The sequence below is a fragment of the Scyliorhinus torazame genome, chromosome 12 (genome assembly GCF_047496885.1).
Source record: "Scyliorhinus torazame isolate Kashiwa2021f chromosome 12, sScyTor2.1, whole genome shotgun sequence".
In the NCBI taxonomy this organism is placed as follows: Eukaryota; Metazoa; Chordata; class Chondrichthyes; order Carcharhiniformes; family Scyliorhinidae; genus Scyliorhinus; species Scyliorhinus torazame.
In genome coordinates, this window is record NC_092718.1 from 140,407,599 (window position 1) to 140,431,241 (window position 23,643).

Consider the following 23,643-nt stretch of genomic DNA (forward strand, 5'->3'; position numbering starts at 1 on the left):
TATCCCCCCCAAGTCATGTCTAATGGCATCATAATTGCCCTTCCCCCAGCTATAACTCTTGCCCTGCGGGGTATACTTATCCCTTTCCATCACTAACGTAAACGTCACCGAATTGTGGTCACTGTCCCGAAAGTGCTCACCTACCTCCAAATCTAAAACCTGGCCTGGTTCATTACCCAAAGCCAAATCCAATGTGGCCTCTCTTCTTGTTGGCCTGTCAACATATTGTGTCAGGAAACTCTCCTGCACACATTGTACAAAAAACGACCCATCTAATGTACTCGAACTATATCTTTTCCAGTCAATATTTGGAAAGTTAAATTCTCCCATAATAACTACCCTGTTACTTTCGCTCTTATCCAGAATCATCTTCGCCATCCTTTCCTCTACATCCCTAGAACTATTTGGAGGCCTATAGAAAACTCCCAACAGGGTGACCTCTCCTTTCCTGTTTCTAACCTCAGCCCATACTACCTCGGAAGAAGAGTCCCCATCTAGCATCCTCTCCGCCACCGTAATACTGTTTCTGACTAGCAGCGCCACTCCTCCCCCTCTTTTGCCTCCTTCTCTGAGCTTACTAAAACACCTAAACCCCGGAACCTGCAACAACCATTCCTGTCCCTGCTCTATCCATGTCTCCGAAATGGCCACAACATCGAAGTCCCAGGTACCAACCCATGCTGCCAGTTCTCCTACCTTATTTCGTATACTCCTGGCATTCAAGTAGACACACTTCAAATCACCTACCTGAACACTGGCCCCCTCCTGTGAAGTCAATTCTGTGCTCCTGACCTCTATACTCTCAATCTCTCGTACCCTAAAACTACAATCCAGGTTCCCATGCTCCTGCTGTATTAGCTTAAACCCCCCCAAAGAGCACTAACAAATCTCCCCCCCAGGATATTTGTGCCCCTCAGGTTCAGATGTAGACCATCCTGTCTGCAGAGGTCCCACCTTCCCTCGAAAGAGCCCCAGTTATCCAGAAATCTGAATCCCTCCCGCCTGCACCATCCCTGTAGCCACGTGTTTAATTGCTCTCTCTCCCTATTCCTCATCTCATTATCACGTGGCACGGGCAACAACCCAGAGAGAACAACTCTGTTTGTTCTCGTTCTGAGCTTCCATCCTAGCTCCCTGAAAGCCTGCCTGACATCCTTGTCCCCTTTCCTACCTATGTCGTTGGTGCCAATGTGGACCATGACTTGGGGCTGCTCCCCCTCCCCCTTAAGGACCCGGAAAACACGATCCGAGACATCACATACCCTTGCACCTGGGAGGCAACATACCAAACGTGAGTCTCTCTCACTCCCACAAAATCTCCTATCTGTGCCCCTGACTATCGAGTCCCCAATTACTAATGCTCTGCTCCTCTCCCCCCCGTCCCTTCTGAGCAACAGGAACAGACTCCGTGCCAGAGGCCCGTACCCCATGGCTTACCCCTGGTAAGCCCCCCCCCCCCCCCCCAAATATCCAAAGCGGTATACTTGTTACTCAGGGGAACGACCGCAGGGGATCCCTGCACTGACTGCTTCTTCCCAGTCCCTCTTACAGTTACCCATCTATCTCCAATCTTTGGTGTAACTAATTCCCTGAAGCTGCTATCTATGACCCCCTCTGCCTCCCGAATGATCCGAAGTTCTTCGAACTCCAGCTCCAGTTCCCTAACTCGGTCTTGGAGGAGCTGGGGATGTGTAGAAGCCAAGTATTTCAAATACAACTAGTATAGGTAAAAGATAGCTGTTTAAGCATAAATGTTGAGCCCCAGTTTTTAATACCCACTTATACAGCATAATTCACTTTTACTGAAGTCCATTGTTCTGGCAAATGCATATTTTCAAGAAACAGTGTGACATTAAAAAAAGCACAGTTGCAAGATAATTTGACACTGTCTTGTGCTAATTGTCAAGGACAGGGACTGGATACACAGCACCATTGTTCACAATGCAGATAACAGCTAGGTCAGAAAAGCTGATGTTGCACATTGAAGATGGACGGCTTGCCATCAAATCAAATGTGTTTGAGTCTAACCCAAACCAATTAGGATTATATTGGGGTGTAATTAGATGACTTAAGACAGATATGAAAGTGTATAACTAAAAAGTTTTTCCCCGCCATTTTAGTTTTAGTTTTTTAAGTTTTGTCTTTCTGTTAGTTTAGTCAGTTTTTGCCTTTGATTCTAGTCTCCATTTTAGAGATGTCTTTTGGGGGTTGTCAGTTTAACAGTCTGTGTCAGTGATGTTAGTCCACTTTTGACTTTGAGTTTGAGTTTAGCTGAAGATTAGCTTTCTCTCTCTCTTCATGTTTCATTGCCAGACTTTGACCTTTTAAAAGTTACTTTCGAGCTGTCTGCCTAAGCAAAGAAAGATAATGTCTGTAATTCTCTGAAAGCTTCGAATTGTCTACGAATTGCCTTTTAAATGACTTTCAAATTGTAATCAAGCGACTACAAATAAAACAATTCTTTTTGGCACCTGAGGAGTTTATACTGCAAATTTCTGCTGAGTTCCAGTATTCGCAAAGTGCTACTGATAACCGAATAGCAGAGATGATATAAATTCCTTCAACTTTACACAGTCGAATAATACAAGGAATCGAACTACAACTTAACACAGTCTACAAATATTACAAATCTTACAGCTTGTCATATTGCGCCAGGACTTGATTCATCAACTAAGTTTCCCCCAAACTTGGCGTGGTTCGACAGGTTAAGATCCCATAAATTAAAAATTTCTTTAATTGGCGTAGTCGGCAGGAGTCGAACCTAGAATCTTCTTATTACAAGTTGATTCCCTTAAATAACAGAATTCTTTCATTTTGGCGAGCCAGCCAGGAGTCGAACCTAGAATCTTCTGATTACAAGATTCCTATAAATTAAAGTTTATTTTAATTGGCGTAGTCAGGCAGTCAGGGGGGGGGGGAGTACTGAACGACCTTCGGAGGCCCAGGTGACGACGGAAAGCTTCGAAGATAATCGGAGGAGGTCGGGAACCTTCGGGAAGCTTCGAAGATAATCGGAGGAGGTCGGGAACCTTCGGGAAGCTTCGGAGATAATCGGAGGAGGCCCAGAAGACAGCCGGAACCCACGGCTAGACTGGGGTAAGAAATATCTTTTTCACCCATTAAAAGTCTTAAAGCCGCATCAATCAGTACTTCGACCCTTGAAAAGAACATTTTTTATAGACTGTTAAATAAATCAAGTGCCAGTCGGTCGGTCAGACTATCAGACGTGACTGGAAGATGAGTCACTGCAGTAACTAAAATAAAACGTCAGTCAGCGATCAAGAAAAGTTATGGCTGATCCTAATCAAAGTGTAGATTCAGAGCCTTTAGCAGACAGAAAATTACTCCCCACTACATCCAAGGGGGGTGCTGGAATACCAGATGTTTCTGTTGAAGATATGTTGGGGGATTGTAGATCTTTCACTCGTAGACATTTTAACCTATGTGAAACCTCAAAAAAAATTGAATCAAAGTATGATATCCCCAGAGGACAGTGGTCCTTCAATAATATCAAGAGAGCATGGGGAAAATGCACACGATTACACGGTGCAGAACGTGTAAAATGGTCCCTGGTAATTACGGGACAGATACACAGTCAGCAAGAGATCATTGTTAAAAATAAAAGTGATCATCAGCTTCAGTCCACTAAAGACCAACTAAGTGCTGTTCTTGAAGATTTGCAAGATGCTAAATCCAAACTTGAGCATTATGATGAAATTAGAACAGATTTGCAAAATAAAACCTCTGAACTCCAGCAGTTAAATGTTCAAATCGCAGAATTTCAAAATCAAGTTTTTGAAGTGGAGTCAGAATTCCAAAATCAAGTTTTTAAAATGGAGTCAAAATACCAACAGCTGCAATTAAATACTGAACGAAGTGATGATGAGTATAGGTCGACTAAAAGGCAATTAATTACAGTTGTTGAAGAATTGCAAGATGCAAAATCCAAACTTGAAACAGATTTGCAAGATGCAAAATCCAAACTGAGCATTCTGATGAAATTAAAACAGATTTGCAAGATGCAAAATCCAAACTTGAAACAGAATTGCAAGTTGCAAAATCCAAACTTGAGCATTATGATGAAATTAAAACAGAATTGCAAGTTGCAAAATCCAAACTTGAAACAGAATTGCAAGTTGCAAAATCCAAACTTGAGCATTATGATGAAATTAGAACAGATTTGCAAAACAAAACCTCTGAACTCCAGCAATTTCAAATCCAAGTTTTTAAAGTGGAGTCAAAATACCAACAGTTGCAATTAACTACTGAGCGAAGCGATGATGAGTATAGGTCCACTAAAAAACAATTAATTACAGTTGTTGAAGAATTGCAAGATGCAAAATCCAAACTTGAAACAGATTTGCAAGATGCAAAATCCAAACTTGAGCATTCTGATGAAATTAAAACAGAATTGCAAGATGCAAAATCCAAACTTGAGCATTATGATGAAATTAAAACAGATTTGCAAGTTGCAAAATCCAAACTTGAGCATTCTGATGAAATTAAAACAGAATTGCAAGATGCAAAATCCAAACTTGAAACAGATTTGCAAGATGCAAAATCCAAACTTGAGCATTCTGATGAAATTAAAACAGAATTGCAAGATGCAAAATCCAAACTTGAAACAGATTTGCAAGTTGCAAAATCCAAACTTGAGCATTCTGATGAAATTAAAACAGAATTGCAAGATGCAAAATCCAAACTTGAAACAGATTTGCAAGATGCAAAATCCAAACTTGAGCATTCTGATGAAATTAAAACAGAATTGCAAGATGCAAAATCCAAACTTGAGCATTATGATGAAATTAAAACAGATTTGCAAGTTGCAAAATCCAAACTTGAGCATTATGATGAAATTAAAACTGATTTGCAAGATGCAAAATCCAAACTTGAAACAGAATTGCAAGATACAAAATCCAAACTTGAATATTATGATGAAATTAAAACAGATTTGCAAGTTGCAAAATCCAAACTTGAGCATTATGATGAAATTAAAACAGAATTGCAAGATGCAAAATCCAAACTTGAAACAGAACTGCAAGATGCAAAATCCAAACTTGAGCATTCTGATGAAATTAAAACAGGTTTGCAAGTTGCAAAATCCAAACTTGAGCATTATGATGAAATTAAAACAGATTTACGAGTTGCAAAATCCAAACTTGAGCATCATGATGAAATTAAAACAGATTTGCAAAACAAAACCTCTGAACTCCAGCAGTTATCTTTTCAAATAACAGAATTCCAAAATCAAGTCTTTGAAGTGGAGTCAAAATACCGACAATTGCAATTAAAAACTGAGCGAATTGAACTTGAAAATTGCAAGTTAGTGAAAGAAAGATGTGTTTTAGAAAGAAATATAACCAGCGTGAATGAACATTGTAAATCTTTGACAAACATGCTTTCTGTACAAAAGATTGAACAAACTCAGAAAGCAGTCCAAACCACCCACCTAGTGGCACAATCGGCAATTGCACAGCCGAGATCAATTGTTAAAAATAAATCATTTTCTCTGTCGGATGAATCAGACGAAGATAGTGTTCCTACAATACAAAATACTAAAGCAATTCGACTAGCCCCTTTAAAACGCAAACGGGTTAGAGTTGGAAGCAAAAAAATAGAAGAAGATGGTGAAACTATCACTCGAAACATATTTGACCACCAATGGGTTCATGAACAAATTGATCCTTCTAAAATTGACGAATGGTCCAAGGGTCTTCCACACCCTAAAAAGGGTGGTATGACCACATGGGATGGAATTCACAGATTACAAGCCATTTGCAGTCTCCACCCACTTGATGGAGTACAAATTCTGACTATCATGCTAGGTACTCGTATAAGTTCAACCCTTAGAAATGAAGTAGAAGTTGCCCTTGGAGACGATTTGCAAAATTTAGAAGCTGGTTGGCTAACAATCAAGAATTGGCTATTAAAATTCCGTCCCCCGAGGACCAATCGGTCTAAGATCACAGCTTGCATTCAAAAAAATGATGAAGATATTCAGGATTTTGAGGAAAGATTTTTACATACTTGGATGGAATATTCAGGGATGACACTCGACCAGGAAAATGACACATGGGATGCAAGCACTTTAAGTCCATTAAAAACGGCTTTTATAGCCGGTGTTAAACCTGGAATTTCTGCTGCCTTGAATTTGGTTTTACCAGCTTGGGCCACAGCTGGCACATACCGAGACATAGTTGACCGATGCATTCAGATAGATCGTGGTTTGCACAATCAGGCAACTTTTAACACTGCAGCTGCTCAAATGCAGCCTATTGCTCAAATCCAGCCCATGTTACCTGCTGCTCCAGCGGCGGCTGTTGCAGCACCTGCAGGAATATCAGCACTAACTACAATTTCACCACCAGCGCCAGAGCAAACATGTACCCTTGCTCCATTAAAATCACGTAAGGAAATACCAAAATGTCTTTTCTGTGGTAGAGTAGGGCACTGGATGGCAAAATGCTATCAAAAACAACGGACCTCGTTGGATTCAAGAGATGATAATGAAGTAGAAAATATTCATTACAATACATACCCACCTCGTGGTCAATTACGTAACTCACACAAACAAGACGCACCTAGGGTTACGTTCCAACAAGACACACCTAGACTTGCGTACAGGGATTCTAGACCCTCCCAGCCGTACCCACGTAGGGAGGAACCGTACCCACGTAGGGACGAGCTGTACCCACGTAGGGAGGAACCGTACCCACGTAGGGACGAGCTGTACCCACGTAGGAATCTATACGATGATGATAATGCTGTGAATGAAATGTTAAACACCTGTCCTCCAGCTCAAAGAAGTTCTCTGTATGATAATTCAAAAAACTACTAGAACCCACTCTTGATGATTCTCTCCATTTCTCTCTACATGCACTTGTGGAACAAAAAAATGATGGACTATATATTTCATTAAGAGTGGGAGGCATTTATATCGATTTTTTATTTGACACTGGAGCTGAACTTACCTGTGTTACTAAACAGAGTGCTGCTTTCTTTCCCCTAACTGTAGAAAAAATTGAAGCTTTTGCTGCAGGAGGAGGCTCGGTCACTCTTCGGAAGACTAAACCATTGCTTTTAGAATTTGGACCACATCAACTGATGACATCAATATGGGTAGGTCCGGTAACACAAGCACTTCTAGGTATGGACATCTTATCACAACTAAATTCTTCACTCAATTTCAATAATGGAAAAATCACCTGGTCCATTAGACACATCAAAAAAGAAGAAATACAAAGCCATCCAATTTGGGCAATTGACAAAAATGATTGTGGTCTTTTAAAAATGGAACCAGTCACTTTTATGGGATCTGCTCCACCTTGTACCAAACAATACCCTATTAATAAAACTTCAATTGAAGGCATTCTCCCTATAATAAAACAACTTGAAGAGAGAGGTATTTTAATGCGCATTCACAGTTCATCAAACAGCCCTGTATGGCCTGTAAAAAAGGCTAATGGCACATGGCGCCTCACTATTGACTACAGAAAGGCAAATCAATTCATTGTCAGAAAAGCTCCTTTAGTGGCAGATCCATCTACAATCTTTAACTCTTTAACTCCTGACCTTCAATGGTTTTCAGTTATTGACATGGCAAATGGCTTCTGGTCAGTACCACTGGCTAAACATGTACAACCATGGTTTGCTTTTACAGTCAATCAGCAACAGTACACATGGACTAGACTACCGCAAGGTTTTCATAATAGCCCAACTGTTTACCACATGGCTCTGCAGAATCATCTCAGGCAACTGCCTGATCTGCCTTCCACCATTATTCAGTATGTAGATGATGTTCTAATAGCCTCCATCAATAAAGATGATCATGACAAAGACTTACGGGTGGTCTTGAACCACCTCAGTACAAATGGTCACAAAGCTAGCTTTGCCAAAGCACAAATTGCCCAGGAAGAAGTTGTTTACTTGGGTCAGAAAATTTCCAAAGGCAAAAGGGAACTTACTCAGAACAGAACAATTGCCATCAAAGCAGCTAAAGAACCCTCAACTGTACAGGAAGTCAGATCTTTCTTGGGCCTCTGTAATTTTAACAGAAATTGGATTGATTCTTATACTCAGTTATGTCAGCCATTAAATGATCTTTTAAAAGGAAACAGAAAATCTAAAGATCAAGTTAAACTCAATTCTGAACAAAAACAATCATTTCTGAATTTGAAAAAGGTCTTGTGTTCGGCACCAGCCTTAGGTATTCCAAACAACGGAAAACCTTTTACCATGTTTGTTCATGAAAGAGATGGCTACATGACTGCAGTTCTAGCTCAAGAACATGGTGATCAGTTAAGACCAGTTGGGTACTATTCCCTTAAACTTGACAATGTGGCACAAGCATTTGGCAGTTGTTTACGAGCCATGGAAGCCACATGTCGAGCTGTAATGATGACATCAGGCCTTGTTCTAGACCAAAAATTAATCATTAAATGTCCACACTCAGTCCATTCTCTACTATCCATGAACAGAGTGTCACAAGTTACATCTGCGAGATGGACTAGGTGGACAGCAGTACTGGAAGCTCCCAACCTATATTTTCACAAAGCTAGTCCTATAAACCCATCATCCTTGCTCCCGCTTCCCGAGGAACAAAAGGGAGGGGAGGGAGAAGGGCATGACTGTGTGAAAATAATAGAGGAAATGGAAGAAGTACGCTTAGTAGAAGAAGAGCCACTACAGAACCCAGATTTAATCCTATTCACTGATGGTTCCTCTTTTATTGACAAGGGTATCAGAAAAGCTGGGTGGGCAGTCACAAGCCCATATGAAGTATTAGCTGAAGGAAGCTTGCCCCCAGGTACATCAGCTCAGCAGGCCGAATTAAAGGCACTAACAGAAGTATGTCATGTGGCAAGAGATAAAACTGCTAACATCTATACTGACTCCAGATATGGTTTTGGAGTAGCACATGATTTTGGCCATCTGTGGAGAAAAAGAGGATTTTTCACAACGGCAGGTACACCTATCCGAAATGGACAGGAAGTACAAAATCTTCTAGAAGCTATGGTTTTACCAAAAGAAGTATCAGTTCTAAAATGCAAAGCCCATACTCATGGAGACTCTATGGAAGCAAGAGGAAATGCTCTTGCTGACCAAGCAGCAAGGGAAGCTGCCTCCCTTTGTGCCTCTCAGTGGCATCAGGAATCCAGTCACATTTACAAATTGGGAGTAACTACCTTATTACATGATTTACGTGAAATGCAGAATGATTGTACAAAGGAAGAAAAATGGACATGGTTAGAATCAGGTATTCAACCAGGTGATGATGATGACATTTGGAGAGAAGTTCAAACTTGTAAACCAGTTGCACCACAATCGCTAATGCCTTTTTTAGCTCAACAAATTCATTCATGGGGACACATATCACCTCAACAAATGATGGATCGATTCCATAGAAGTTGGTGTGGTAAAGGATTCAAAAAACATGCACAATTGGTAGCAAACCGCTGTGTAACCTGTCAAAAGAATAATTTGGGACCCATAACATCAATGCCTCAATTAAGAGCTCCTGCTCCTGCAGGTCCATTCCAGGATATACAGGTAGATTACATCAGCCTTCCTAAATGTCAAAAGTACAATGACGTCCTTGTAATAGTGGATAAATTCTCCAGATGGGTGGAAGCTGCTCCAGCTAGAAGAGGGACAGCTGCCCATACAGCCAAAGTGCTATGCAAAGACTTTATCCCTAGATGGGGAGTTCCAGCTAGCATTGACTCAGACAATGGATCCCACTTCACAGGTGCTGTTTGTAAGGAAGTCTGTAAACTACTAAACATTAACTGGAATTTACACTGTCCTTATCATCCACAATCATCGGGACAAGTGGAACGTATGAATCGAACTTTGAAAGAAAGACTGTCTAAATACAGCCAGGAAGGCATGAACTGGGTCCAAGCTTTGCCAATAGTGTTATGCAGTATTAGAGCTACACCAAACAGAACAACAGGCTTGAGTCCATTTGAAATCATCACAGGCAGACCAATGTCTCTGCCAGGAACTATTGACTTGCGGAAAGCAGACTGTCATTTAATGAGTGATGCTTTGTTGTCTTACTGTCAAGATCTAACAAATGCAGTTAGCTCTGCTTCTCAACAGGTGCTAGCTGCGTGGGGAGATCCTCCAGAAGGTGGGCACGACCTGGTGCCAGGTGAAGAAGTGTACGTTAAAAAGCTGCAAAAGGAACCCTTAGGATCAAAGTGGGAAGGTCCTTTCGTAATCCTTCTCACCACCCAATCCGCTGTGAAGTTAAAGGGAAAGAAAAGTTGGATTCACGCATCACACGTGAAGCGCGCGTACAAGTAAAATGTTTGCCGCAATTTTAATTTTCAGTTATTTGATTGGCTTTGTGAACGTTGTATCAGAACTGAATAAGAACACATTCCTTTACACATCTACGATATATGCTAAAAACTTTAATATTTCTAATTGTTGGGTATGCATTGCAACCCCAACTAACTCAGGGGAGGGTATTCCCTTTCTAACTATTCCCTTTAATGCTTCAGAAACGGCAGAATGGTACATCTATCAAAGTGTCCCTCACTCTGTGGTGATCCGTTCTGGAGCATATTCATGTGAAAAAGGGAGGTTCCAGGTTCGCATCCAAAAATATATTAAACTATGGAAATCTGCAGGTTATCCACTAAATACCTTTTTAGGATGGCACCAACTTAAATATAACCCTAACCAAAAACCTCAACATCTCAACCTCCCAACTAATGGTAAACAAAACGGATCAATTTGCTTCATGAGTAAGAACCCTAAAGGGATACAAATGGGTAATAGTATTTGTACTAATTATGTAGATGTTAACACAGCTTATAAATGTACAAACGATCTCTTACAAAGAGTTCTGCGGTCCTCAAAGATAACAGGCATACCTAATCTCAAAAATAATAAAACATTCGAAGACCGATGGTTCTTAGAAAATATTTACTTATATTCTGCTTATAATGGAACTTATTTTATTTGTGGTAATAAAGCATATCCTTGGCTCCCAACATCCTGGTCAGGATCTTGCTATTTAGGATACATTGTACCGGCTATTCGTCATGTGATTAATCTTCCTCATGCTTCAGAAGCAGTTGCTCGAAGGAACAAACGTTCCATTTTCTTAAAAGATGCAATTTTTGATAGAATGATTCCATTCTATCAGGAAATGAGGATGGAGAATAAATTGAATAAAATAACAACCATCATACAAAACGTAGCCGATTACACCGTCACTGCCCTAGATAAAATTTCTGACGAAATGCGAGCAATTAGAACCGTGGTATTACAAAATCGAATGGCACTTGACTATGTGCTAGCTGAAAAAGGTGGCACCTGCGCCCTGATTGGTGCAGAGTGTTGCACTTTCATTCCCGATAACTCGAAAGAAGTTAAAGATTTGGCATTACATATCCAAAACGAAATCAAAAAACTTGATCCACCCCAATTTATCTCTCTCTGGGATAAAATTTGTGGGTGGCTTGGACCTACTGGAATGTCCACAATAAGAATAATCTCATTCTCCTGTGTAGCTGTATTCACCATTTACATAACATACCAATGTGCTAAGTGCATAAAAAACCTATTCGCTAAACGCAGGGGACCAACTATTAGAATGATTCAAACTAACCCAACGGTACCCGTAATTGATGAACTTGAGCTGAAATACTATTATTGAAATATTACTGATCAATCAACTATTTGACTATTATTAACATATTGTATAATTTATTAATACTGAATCAGTAGGATCAAATTTGATTAATTTATTAATTATAATAATTATTTTGACTGTATTATTAACATTGTATAATTTATTAATACTGAATCAGTAGGGTCAAATTTGATTAATCTATTAATTATAATAATTATTTTGAAATGCCTGTTGCAATGTTAATTCCATTTTATTGTTTAAAACTGCAATGATTCTTTGCGCTTTTACCTATCCTATCGCATTAATGATGTATTTTCTGATATATCTCAATTTTTCGATTTATCAAAGGGCCGACTGTAGAAGCCAAGTATTTCAAATACAACTAGTATAGGTAAAAGATAGCTGTTTAAGCATAAATGTTGAGCCCCAGTTTTTAATACCCACTTATACAGCATAATTCACTTTTACTGAAGTCCATTGTTCTGGCAAATGCATATTTTCAAGAAACAGTGTGACATTAAAAAAAGCACAGTTGCAAGATAATTTGACACTGTCTTGTGCTAATTGTCAAGGACAGGGACTGGATACACAGCACCATTGTTCACAATGCAGATAACAGCTAGGTCAGAAAAGCTGATGTTGCACATTGAAGATGGACGGCTTGCCATCAAATCAAATGTGTTTGAGTCTAACCCAAACCAATTAGGATTATATTGGGGTGTAATTAGATGACTTAAGACAGATATGAAAGTGTATAACTAAAAAGTTTTTCCCCGCCATTTTAGTTTTAGTTTTTTAAGTTTTGTCTTTCTGTTAGTTTAGTCAGTTTTTGCCTTTGATTCTAGTCTCCATTTTAGAGATGTCTTTTGGGGGTTGTCAGTTTAACAGTCTGTGTCAGTGATGTTAGTCCACTTTTGACTTTGAGTTTGAGTTTAGCTGAAGATTAGCTTTCTCTCTCTCTTCATGTTTCATTGCCAGACTTTGACCTTTTAAAAGTTACTTTCGAGCTGTCTGCCTAAGCAAAGAAAGATAATGTCTGTAATTCTCTGAAAGCTTCGAATTGTCTACGAATTGCCTTTTAAATGACTTTCAAATTGTAATCAAGCGACTACAAATAAAACAATTCTTTTTGGCACCTGAGGAGTTTATACTGCAAATTTCTGCTGAGTTCCAGTATTCGCAAAGTGCTACTGATAACCGAATAGCAGAGATGATATAAATTCCTTCAACTTTACACAGTCGAATAATACAAGGAATCGAACTACAACTTAACACAGTCTACAAATATTACAAATCTTACAACTTGTCGTATTGCGCCAGGACTTGATTCATCAACTAAGTTTCCCCCAAACTTGGCGTGGTTCGACAGCCTGCACCATCCCTGTAGCCACGTGTTTAATTGCTCTCTCTCCCTATTCCTCATCTCATTATCACGTGGCACGGGCAACAACCCAGAGAGAACAACTCTGTTTGTTCTCGTTCTGAGCTTCCATCCTAGCTCCCTGAAAGCCTGCCTGACATCCTTGTCCCCTTTCCTACCTATGTCGTTGGTGCCAATGTGGACCATGACTTGGGGCTGCTCCCCCTCCCCCTTAAGGACCCGGAAAACACGATCCGAGACATCACATACCCTTGCACCTGGGAGGCAACATACCAAACGTGAGTCTCTCTCACTCCCACAAAATCTCCTATCTGTGCCCCTGACTATCGAGTCCCCAATTACTAATGCTCTGCTCCTCTCCCCCCCGTCCCTTCTGAGCAACAGGGACAGACTCCGTGCCAGAGGCCCGTACCCCATGGCTTACCCCTGGTAAGCCCCCCCCCCCCCCCCCCCAAATATCCAAAGCGGTATACTTGTTACTCAGGGGAACGACCGCAGGGGATCCCTGCACTGACTGCTTCTTCCCAGTCCCTCTTACAGTTACCCATCTATCTCCAATCTTTGGTGTAACTAATTCCCTGAAGCTGCTATCTATGACCCCCTCTGCCTCCCGAATGATCCGAAGTTCTTCGAACTCCAGCTCCAGTTCCCTAACTCGGTCTTGGAGGAGCTGGGGATGGCAGCACTTCCTGCAGGTAAAATCAGCAGGGACACTAACGGCATCCCTCACCTCAAACATCCTGCAGGAGGAACATTGCACTACCTTCCCTGCCATCCCTCTAACCTCCAACCAAGATCTGATAAATAAATCCATTTTTAAAAATAAAATAAAAATATAATAATATGGCACTTACCTCACACCAATGGGTCTTATTTTATTTTTATTTTTTTTGTTGTTGTTACAAGTACTGCATGTTTCAGCTCTATTTTGGTTACATATATAGAGTTGTTGTGTTTAACTTCCAAATCTGGTGCCTGTACATCACTGGATAGTGAAGGGCTAAAGATCTCAGAAATTTAATACAAATTATTGGTTAATTCACTTGTGTTGGGACTCTGGGGCCAGAAAGGGGCACTTGCCCAGAGTGGCGTGACAATGTTAACAAATGAACGTTTTACTGAGCTGTCTGAATAAGTAGGGCACAGAAAAGTTGACAGAAAAGTTGGGGCAGCACGGTAGCATTGTGGATAGCACAATTGCTTCACAGCTCCAGGGTCCCAGGTTCGATTCCGCCTTGGGTCGCTGTCTGTGCGGAGTCTGCACATCCTCCCCGTGTGTGCGTGGGTTTCCTCCGGGTGCTCCGGTTTCCTCCCACAGTCCAAAGATGTGCAGGTTAGGTGGATTGGCCATGATAAATTGCCCTTAGTGTTCAAAATTGCCCTTAGTGTTGGGTGAGGTTACTGGGTTATGGGGATAGGGTGGAGGTGTTGACCTCGGATTGGGTACTCTTTCCAAGAGCCGGTGCAGACTCGATGGGCTGAATGGCCTCCTTCTGCACTGTAAATTCTATGAAAAATGATATGGAGATGCATCCAGACTGATCTACACTGTGCTGGGAAGAGTCTGGACTCAGACCAGGGAATAATCGCCACTGAAAAGGGATGCTAGTAGTGAACAAACTACAGCCCGTTTAGTTTGAATGTATGGCTTGACGTCTGCCTCAGTTTGCTATTCAGAGGCTAAAGCTTTAACACTCTGTTGGTCATGCGGAAGTGAATGTAGCTGCTTTATAATTTCAGATGGTGTTGTAATTGAATTAAAAGGAATCCTTACCAGCTGAAACCCGAGAATAATGCATCTTTTTATCACATTGTGCTTGGCATCTGTATTAAATAGCACGTAAACATGACAAGTGCAAACCAACAATCTTTTTCAAGACATTATCTTGTGATCTTTCACAAGCACTTTGGAGTTTTCATCAAATTTAGATAAAAACAAGATTTTAAACCTCACCTCAACAACATTGTTATCCAAGTCTTCAATCTGGTGAATAATTTGGCTGCCACTGGGGAAAAAAAAAACATGTGTTAGGATAGTGTTGTAGAACCTTCCGTCTGCCCTGTCCCCCCATTTTTATCCCTGTCCTGCTGCTGTGATCTACAGTCTTCTGGTTAGCTGCTACAATCATACTGCGCCAATTGGGATTACTGTTAAATTAGAAATTTTAGGCAGAGCTAGAACTCCCCATCAAGTTGGACAGGCCAAGACGTCCTGTAGAAGCCAGGTATTTCTAATACAAATAATATAGGTAAAAGATAGCTGTTTAAGCATAAATATTAAGCCCCAGTTTTAAATACCCATTTATACAGCATAATTCACTTTTACTGAGGTCCGTTGTTCTGGCTAATGCATATTTTCAAAGTCAGTGTGACATTAAAACACAAGCTGTACCAGTAATCAGATCAAGGACGAAGCAGGCACCATAGCAACATAAAGGCGCCATTGTTCACAATGCAGATAACAGCTAAATCAGCAGAAGACCAGTTTTTGTCGGTAAAGATTAGCAGAATATCACATTCCATAACATGCAGACATGAAACAATTAAAAGCTGATGTTGCACATTGAAGATGGACGGCTTGCCATCAAATCAAATGTGTTTGAGTCTAACCCAAACCAATTAGGATTATATTGGGGTATGATTAGATGACTTAAAACAGACATGAAAGTGTATAACTGAAAAGTTTCCGCCCGCCATTTTAGTGTTGTGTTGTGTGTAGTCTGTCAGTCTTTCTGTTCGTTAGTGTTGTTGTGTTGTCTTTCTGTTAGTTTAGTCAGTTTTGTCCTTAATAGTCTTTGTGTTGTGTTGTCTTTCTGTTAGTTAGTGTTGAGATGTCTTTTCCGGGGTGTTAGTCTGTGTCAGTGATGTAGTGTACTTTTGACTTTGAGTTTGAGTTTAGCTGAAGATTAGCTCTCTCTCTCTTCATGTTTCATTTCCAGACTTTGACCTTTTAAAAGTTACTTTCGAGCTGTCTACCTAAGCAAAAAGATAATGTCTGTAATTCTCTGAAAGCTTCGAATTGTCTACGAATTGCCTTTTAAATGACTTTCAAATTGTAATCAATAGAAGACAAATAAAACAATTCTTATTGGCACCTGAGAAGTTTTAACTGAAGTTTCTGCTGAGTCCCAGTATTCGCAAAGTGCTACTGGTAACAGAAAAGTAGAAATAATATAAATTCATTCAACTTTACACAGTCGAATAATACTAGGAATCTAACAACTTGGCATAGTCCAGAAATATTACAAATCTTTCAACTTGTCGTATTGCACCAGGACTTTGATTCAACTAAGCTTTCCCCAACTTGGCGTAGTTCGGCAGGTTAAGATTCCTCTCAAATTAAAGATTCCAACACGTCCCCTTTCGGTTCTGTGGCAGAACCCGTGATGGCGTTTGATAGACTTAGCAAGCAGCCAATCGGTTGGTGTGGAATTTTCGGCCATCTCCTATCGTGGCCTGTGGTTGGTGAAGCCAGTCGGAAACTTTCTGGAGAGTTCCATCTTTTGGTACAGTTCTGAGAGGAAAACCAGCGAGTAAGGACCCTGCCACTCGGTTTTAAGAGGCATTCTAGCCAAATCTGTGAAGACTTTCTGGTTTAAAGGGACACAGACAGCCATCAGAACTGGGAAAGAGATCTTGAGTGTTAAAGTGCAAGCTGTTTTCCCAAAGGTCAGTAACCTTCGAACTGTGTGTGTCGGGGGCTGGGAAGTGCTCAAAATTGAAGCTTAAACTGAGAATATTCCTCAAAGAATGGCCAGTGTACTGGTGTAAAGTTCAACAAAGAACAATACAGCACAGAAACAGGCCCTTCGGCCCTCCAAGCCTGTACTGGTAATGATACCGCCCTTGGCCAAAACCCTCAGCAGTTCCTAGTGCCGTAACCCTCCATGCCCATCCTATCCATGTATTTGTCAAGATGTCTTTTGAATGCTGTTAATGTATCTGCTTCCACAACCTCTTTCACAACCTCCCCTGGCAATGTGTTCCAGGCACTCACCACCCGTTGTGAAAAAAACCTGCCTCGCAGATCTCCTCTAAACTTTGCCCCAGAGACCTTAAACCTATGCACCCTCGTGACTGACCCCACCACCCTGGGAAAGAGTGCCTGCCCATCCATTCTATCCATGTCTTTCAATCTTGTAGACCTCTATCAGGTCGCCCCTCAACGTCCGTTGTTCTAATGAAAACAGTCAGAGTCTATTCAGCCTCTCCGCATAGCTAACATCCTCCAGACCAGACCGCATAGCCAAACCCACTGAAGACAAAGGAAATAAAACCAGAGTTTACTAAGGCAGACTGAAATGTTTCCACAGGAAAGTGAATGCTCCATCTAGTGGTAGAAGGACTCGATGGGCCGAATGGCCTCCTTCTGCACTGCAAATTCTTTGAAGTGCAGCGATCTGAGCGTTGTGTACAGCACCATCTGGTGGTCGGCAATATGAACTGCACTGATCTGAATACAGCTCGAAAGGAATTAGAAGACCATCTCCCTGCCAGACGATTTTAAAAGACATTCTAGTTAAACCTCTGAAGACTTTCTTTTTTAATAGATAGCGAGAGAAAACATACCTGGGAAAGAGATCTCTTGAATGTGAAATTGCAAGCTATATTCCACAGGTCGGTAACCTTCTAACTCTGTATCTGAGCGGCTGGGAAGAGGTCAAAATTGAAGCTTAAGGTGAGGCATTTGTGTTAAAACCGCCAGCCAGCCAGAGTCTTGTACAGAAATGAGGCAAGTGAAAGACTGCTAGTTCCAGGGTATTAATCTTACAGAGAGGCGAAAGTTCCATCTTGTGGAAGAGCAGAACTGCACCGATCTGAACATTGTGCACAGCGCTATTTGCTGGCCAGCGATTGGAATCGGCCGGCCTGAAAATCCCTCTACCCAGCTCCATCTGGTGGCAGTGAGATGGAACTGTGCCGACCTGAAAATCCCAGAGGCCCAAACCACAGCAGCAAAGAGTCATCTCAAACCTACCCTTTAATCCCCATTTTCTTATCCTCACCACCCCTTACCTTGTGTGCCTGTTTGGTTGGCGGGTAGGATGGGACTTTGGGATTTGGTAGACCATTATCCTGTTATTTCTTTAGATATACACATCTTCTGACAACACAAATTATTGGTTGATTCACTTATGTTTGGACTCCCGTGTCTGTGGGGCTGGCACTGACTGCACACTTGCCCAGGGTGTCATAATACAAGGTAAATAATGCAGAGCCACGGCACAGGTACGGTTAAATACTGCTTTGCACAAGCTGCGAGTTCTCACTACTTTAATACAGAGCTTTGCTGCAAGACACCTTGGAATGCTAATTGCCAGGCTTGCTGAAGCCTCAGTCAGTTACATCAAACAGTCGGTCACAACATTGTGTTGCCACACATTGTAGCATGTAGAGTTTTGTTTTAAGCATGCTGATTACAGGATAGCAAAGTGAGACAGGGACACTTTCATCCAGCTCCAGTAACAATGATGGGGGTGAAGGAACACATTACCCATACAGCTGCTGTGTTTGCTGGCTGATGAAGGGGCATCCAGAAAATAGGTAAAGTAACTAAGGCCTTGAAGGGCGGGGTTCTGCACAGGATTGAACAACCTAAATATTATTCACTGGCAGATCACTTGTGGTAGGAAATAATGATGTGGAGATGTCGGCATTGGACTGGGGTGAGCACAGTAATAAGTCTTACACCAGGTTAAAGTCCAAATACGATACTTTGAATGCGAGTCACTGCAGGTAATTCAGTCTACAGGTCCAGACGGAGCAACTGGAGAGAGGGATAATCACAACGATTCTGTGCTGTCCCTCGACTGCTGAAGTGTTCCCCGACTGGAAGGGAACATTCGCCAGGCAGGAATGTTCCCTTAAGAAATCTAAATTTTCTTAATTTGGAGAAATTCCAATAGGTCGGACAGCCAGTCTGCAGCTTTAGGTCGTGCTGCTGACCGCCAGCCGAACAGGATTCTATGGCAGCCGACAAGGGAGGAAAAAGGCAAGGGTGTTGACTCTCCTCCCCAAGAAGAGATCTGGCTGCTCTGATACCCAAAGGACCGCTACTTTCAGGAATGGATCCACCCTCAACTCCACCACCTGGGACATTGCCTTGAAGAAGGCTGTCCAGTACCCGGCAAGTCTGGGGCAAGATCAGAACGTGGGCGTGGTTGGCCGAGCCTTCTTGGCACCATTCACATTTATACTCCACCTCTGGGAAGAGCCTACTCATTCGGGTTCTGCCCAAGTGGTCTCTATGTGCCACTTTTAGTTGCATTAGGTTGAGTCTTGTGCATGTGGAGGTAGAGTTGACCCTGTATCGTGCGACCCTGTATCGTGCTTCCCTCCAGAATCCCCACCCTATTTCAAACCCCAAGTCTTCCTCCCACTTCCTCCTTGTCGCGTCCAGTTTGGCGCAGCCCTCTCTATCAGTCTTCCGTACATGTCACTACAGTTCCCTCTGCCTAGAATGTCTGCGTCCAGTAATTCTCTTAGTAGTGACCGCCACGGCGGTCGTAGGTATGTCCTTGTTTCCTTCTCTAGTATGTTTTAAAGCCTCCTGTCTTGTCTTCACTTTTTAAAAAGGTGGTGGCAGTGAGTGCCGACGTGAACCTGTGAGATGGTTCGGTTCAGCTGAATTGTTGTTGTGGCTGGTTCCAGGACTGGAGTGTTGCCACCACCATTGGGCTACTGGAGTACTTCTTGGGTGGGGATGGGAGTGCTGCCTTGATGAGGGCCCGGAGGGAGGTTCCCTTGCAGGAGACCCACTCGGCTTCTGGCTCCTTTATCCATCCCATCACTCTCTCTGCGGTCACTACCCAGTGGTAGTATTGCAGGTTTGGGAGGACTAGACCCCCCCTGGATTTAGTTTTCTGTGGGACCTTGTTTGGGATCCTTGCATTCTTCCCCCCACCCCCCCCCCCCCTTCCCCCTCCCCGCCCGCCACCAATTAGTTTGTCCAGCGAGTTGAAAAAGGCCTTGGGGATATAGATTGGGATGGATCCAAGTAGGAAGAGGTACCTGGGAAGTACGTTCATTTTAATCATCTGCACTCTCCCCTCCAGGGAGAGTGGGACTGTGTTCCATCTCTGCAGCTCCTTTTTGACTTCCTGTCAGACTGGTAAGGTTCCATTTGTGGATCCCCATCCAGTCATGAGTGATTTGGATACCCAGGTAGCGGAATTTGTGCCGGGCCTGGTTAAACGGCAGGCCCACCAGCGCTGCCCTTCCCCCTTGCGGGTTCACCAGGAAGATCTTGTTTTTGCTCATGTTGAGTTTGTAGCCTCTTTCGGGAGGGCAATGATTCCTTCCATGTTGCTTTGTGGGTCCGAGTTTCAGAGGAGCAAGTCATCGACATAGAGCTAGACTCTATGCTCTCTGCCTCCTCTTCGGATCCCCTTCCAGTTCTTTGCTGTTCTGAGTGTGATCGCTAATGGTTCGATAGCTAGGCGAACAGCAGCGGGGATAAGGGCATCCCTGCCTTGTGCCCCTGTGCAGCTGGAAGTACTGGGAGCTGGTGGCGTCCGTATGCTCACCAGGGGGGTGTTGTACAGGAGCTTCACCCAGACGGTGAATAATGTTTCGAGCCCGAACCGCTCCAGTACCTCTGAGTTATTGCCATTCGACACTGTGAAAGGCCTTTTCTGCATCGAGGGAGACGATTGCCTCTGGTGTCCTCTCCCCGGATGGGGTCATGATCACGTTCAGTAGGCATCCGATGTTCGATGCTTTGACAAAGCCCATTTGGTCTTCTGCGACCAGCTCTGGTACGCAGTTCTCCAGCCTCTTGGCTAGGATTTTGGCCAATATTTTGCTGTCTCTATTTAGTAGCGAGATGGGTCTGTAGGAACCGCATTCTGTTGGGTCTTTGTCTTTTTTAGGTATTAGCGAGGTTGTGTAGGTGGCAGTGTGCCCCTCGCCAGTGAGTCTGTGAACATCTCCCGCAGGTGCAGGGCCAGTGCTGTCGCAAATCTTTTGTAGAAGTCCATGGGGAAGCCATTCGGTCCCGACGTCTTCCCCACCTGCATGGAGCTAATACTCTCCATGATCTCTCCCAGTTCTAGTGATGCTTCCAGGCCCTGTTTCCTATCCTCCCCACGATTGGCATGTCCAGTCCGTTGAGGAACTCTTTCATCACCGAGTCCCCTGCTGGGTACAGCCCCCAGTAAAGGCCTCAAAGGCTTTGTTGACTTTGGGTCTGTTTCCAATGTGCCTCTGCTGTCTCTAATTTGTGCGATTTCCCTTGTGGCAGCCTGCTTTCTCAGCTGGTGTACCAACAGGCGGCTGGCTTTGTCTCCGTATCTGTATAGGGTTCCCCGTGCCTGGCGGAGTTGGTGCACTGCTCTCCTTGTGGAGAGCAATTTGTTGCTAACTTTTGGTTAGCTCTTAAATCGTAACTTGCTCTGTTTGTTTAAACTTTGCTCTAGAGTCGCCAGGTATCTTCATGATACTGCCATGAGGTTCAAGTTCAAGTAATGATCAACAACTCAACACACCAATTATTAAGATTCAAACCAAAACACATTTATTATACACAGTAAATCACTACTCATGCATAAACTCTACTTTCTAGGCTATTCCTATCACTACTTAGCTTCGGACTGGCCCATCAGGTCAGGGGAACAAATGGCCTTTCTTTCTGGTCCTGAGTCTGCAGGATTCAAAAGCTAGTATGGACTTGTAGCTAGGAGCACCTATCTCGTAGCGAGCGTTGACTTGAGACTTACTTAGTTGATGCGGCAGCGAGGCAGGTCACGGTCAAGGGTTGGTTCGAGCTGCTGAGTGACCCTGCCAAAGAAGGACGATTTGAACTTGGGGGCTTTACTTTATAGTCCCCAGGGGCTTCCCGCCCTTCGGGGCGGACCCCGTACCTAGTTCCAAGTGATTGGACTACTTTCCGATCACTTGGATCGATTTCTCCAATGCTGGAGCGGTTCCCTGATCGCTGGGCGGTCCCTAAGTGTCCGTTGGCCTTCCTTTGTCTTGGCTCCTGCTGGCGCCGAGGAGTCTGGCTTGGCTTTATTCACCTTAACTGTTGCAATTTTGCCTTGGGATTGCTCATTACTATGCAGATGGCTGCTGGTTTCAGTGCGGTCTGGGTTTTTTTGCAGGTTTCAATACACATGATTTCTGTGCTTGCTAGTCTTTGCCTGTGTTGGCTGAATTTCCCTTCAGTCTTTGCGGTTCTCCATTTTAAGTCGGGAAGTGGCCAACCCAGGTGGCTACAAGGTCAAAGTCCATCTGTAGCTTTTTCCTCTCCACCAGGAGCTCTACGGTCAGGGCCTCTTGAGTCTTTACGGTCCACCTCCAGTATGGAGTCAATTATCTGGTGCCTAGCTGCCCTCTCCTCCCTGTCTCTTCGCCCTTTAAAGACGATACTTTCTCCCCTGATCACCACCTTTAACGCCTCCCAGAGCATGGAGGGTGAGGCCTTCCCGTTCTGGTTGTTCTTTATGTACGAATGTCTGTGGCCTGTGAGATTTTCTCGCTAAAGGCCTTGTCGGCCACCATGGGTCCACCGCCCCCATCTGCTCCATAAAGAGTTCCTTTGCCGTATTGAAGGTCTTTCCCATTTTGGGATTCGACCTGTCCGCCCGCGGGTCCTGTGAACAGTTAAAGTCCCCCTCCCTCCCCCCATGATCAGTCGGTGCATATCTAGCTCGGGGATTTCCGCCATGGTCTTTTTAATGAATTCCATGTCGCCGACTTAACGAGGACTACCGGTGCCCCTTCTAGGGCACCACTGACCATGTCGTACCGTCCCCCAGGGTCTGTAACTGTCCTTGTCGCCGTGAACATCGTCCCCTTATTTAGCAAATCGGCTATCTCCTGGCCCTCGTCCCATCGCAGGAATGGTCCCACCCAGGCCTTCTTTACCAGCAGTCGGTCCTGTTCTCTCAGCTGTGTCTCTTGGCTTTCATGTTTCTCAGGTGGGTGAAGAATGTGGATCTTTTCGCTGGACCGTTAAGTCCCCTGACATTCCAGGCCACTATCCTGGTGGGGGTTTTTTTGTCCCCCCCGCTCCTGTGGGATTAACCATACTTATCTGGTGGAGGCGCCCTTGCACTCCGGGGTTTCCCTTTATTAGGGAGCCGTGGTCACTGTTCTCCCCATGTGCTCCGGACCCTGCGCTCCAGCGTTTCCCTTTGTCCAGGGGGCACCAAACATGGCCACCAATTATGCATCCGCCACATGGATATGTCCCTGTACTCCGAGGTCTCCCTTCGCTCAGAGACCGTTCTAGGTGATTGTTTAGTGCTTTTTTGTTTGCGGCCCTTTGTAGCCATACTGCCATTCTCCTTCTGTTCCTATTTCCCCTTGACCCCTCCCGCCCCCTTTCCCCCCCTTCCTTTAGCCCGCCCCCCTCTCTCCCCCTTCTTGTACAGCGCGGCCTTTGCTCGGTTAAATTCGGCCCGTCGTTTGGCTAGGTCAGCCCCAATGTCTTGGTAAGTTCTAATTTTGTGTCCCTCCCAGCTGCAGTTCTTGGACTATCGGGCCCAGCACAGGGTTCTCTTCCAGTCCTGGTAACGGCGTAGTTTCGCTATTACTGCCCTTGGTTGGTCCCCGGCTTTGGGGCTGACTTTGGGGTTCGGTCGCAGCGACCGGTGTGCTTGGTCTATTT

The 23,643-nt window shown here is 43.5% G+C and overlaps 1 protein-coding gene across 6 annotated transcripts in view; it reads right to left on the reverse strand.

The window, feature by feature from the left end:
• The window catches only part of rcc1l (RCC1 like), a 225,259-nt gene that overhangs the window by 178,891 nt on the left and 22,725 nt on the right, over positions 1 to 23,643 (reverse strand). For all 6 annotated transcript variants that reach the window (XR_011933644.1, XR_011933641.1, XR_011933643.1 and 3 more), the window contains exon 5: positions 14,986 to 15,037. Coding sequence is in view for 2 of the 6 variants with exons in the window: in XM_072469102.1 (XP_072325203.1) it covers positions 14,986 to 15,037 (52 nt within the window). In the remaining 4 variants the exon portion in view is untranslated. The remainder of the gene's footprint in view (positions 1 to 14,985; positions 15,038 to 23,643) is intronic.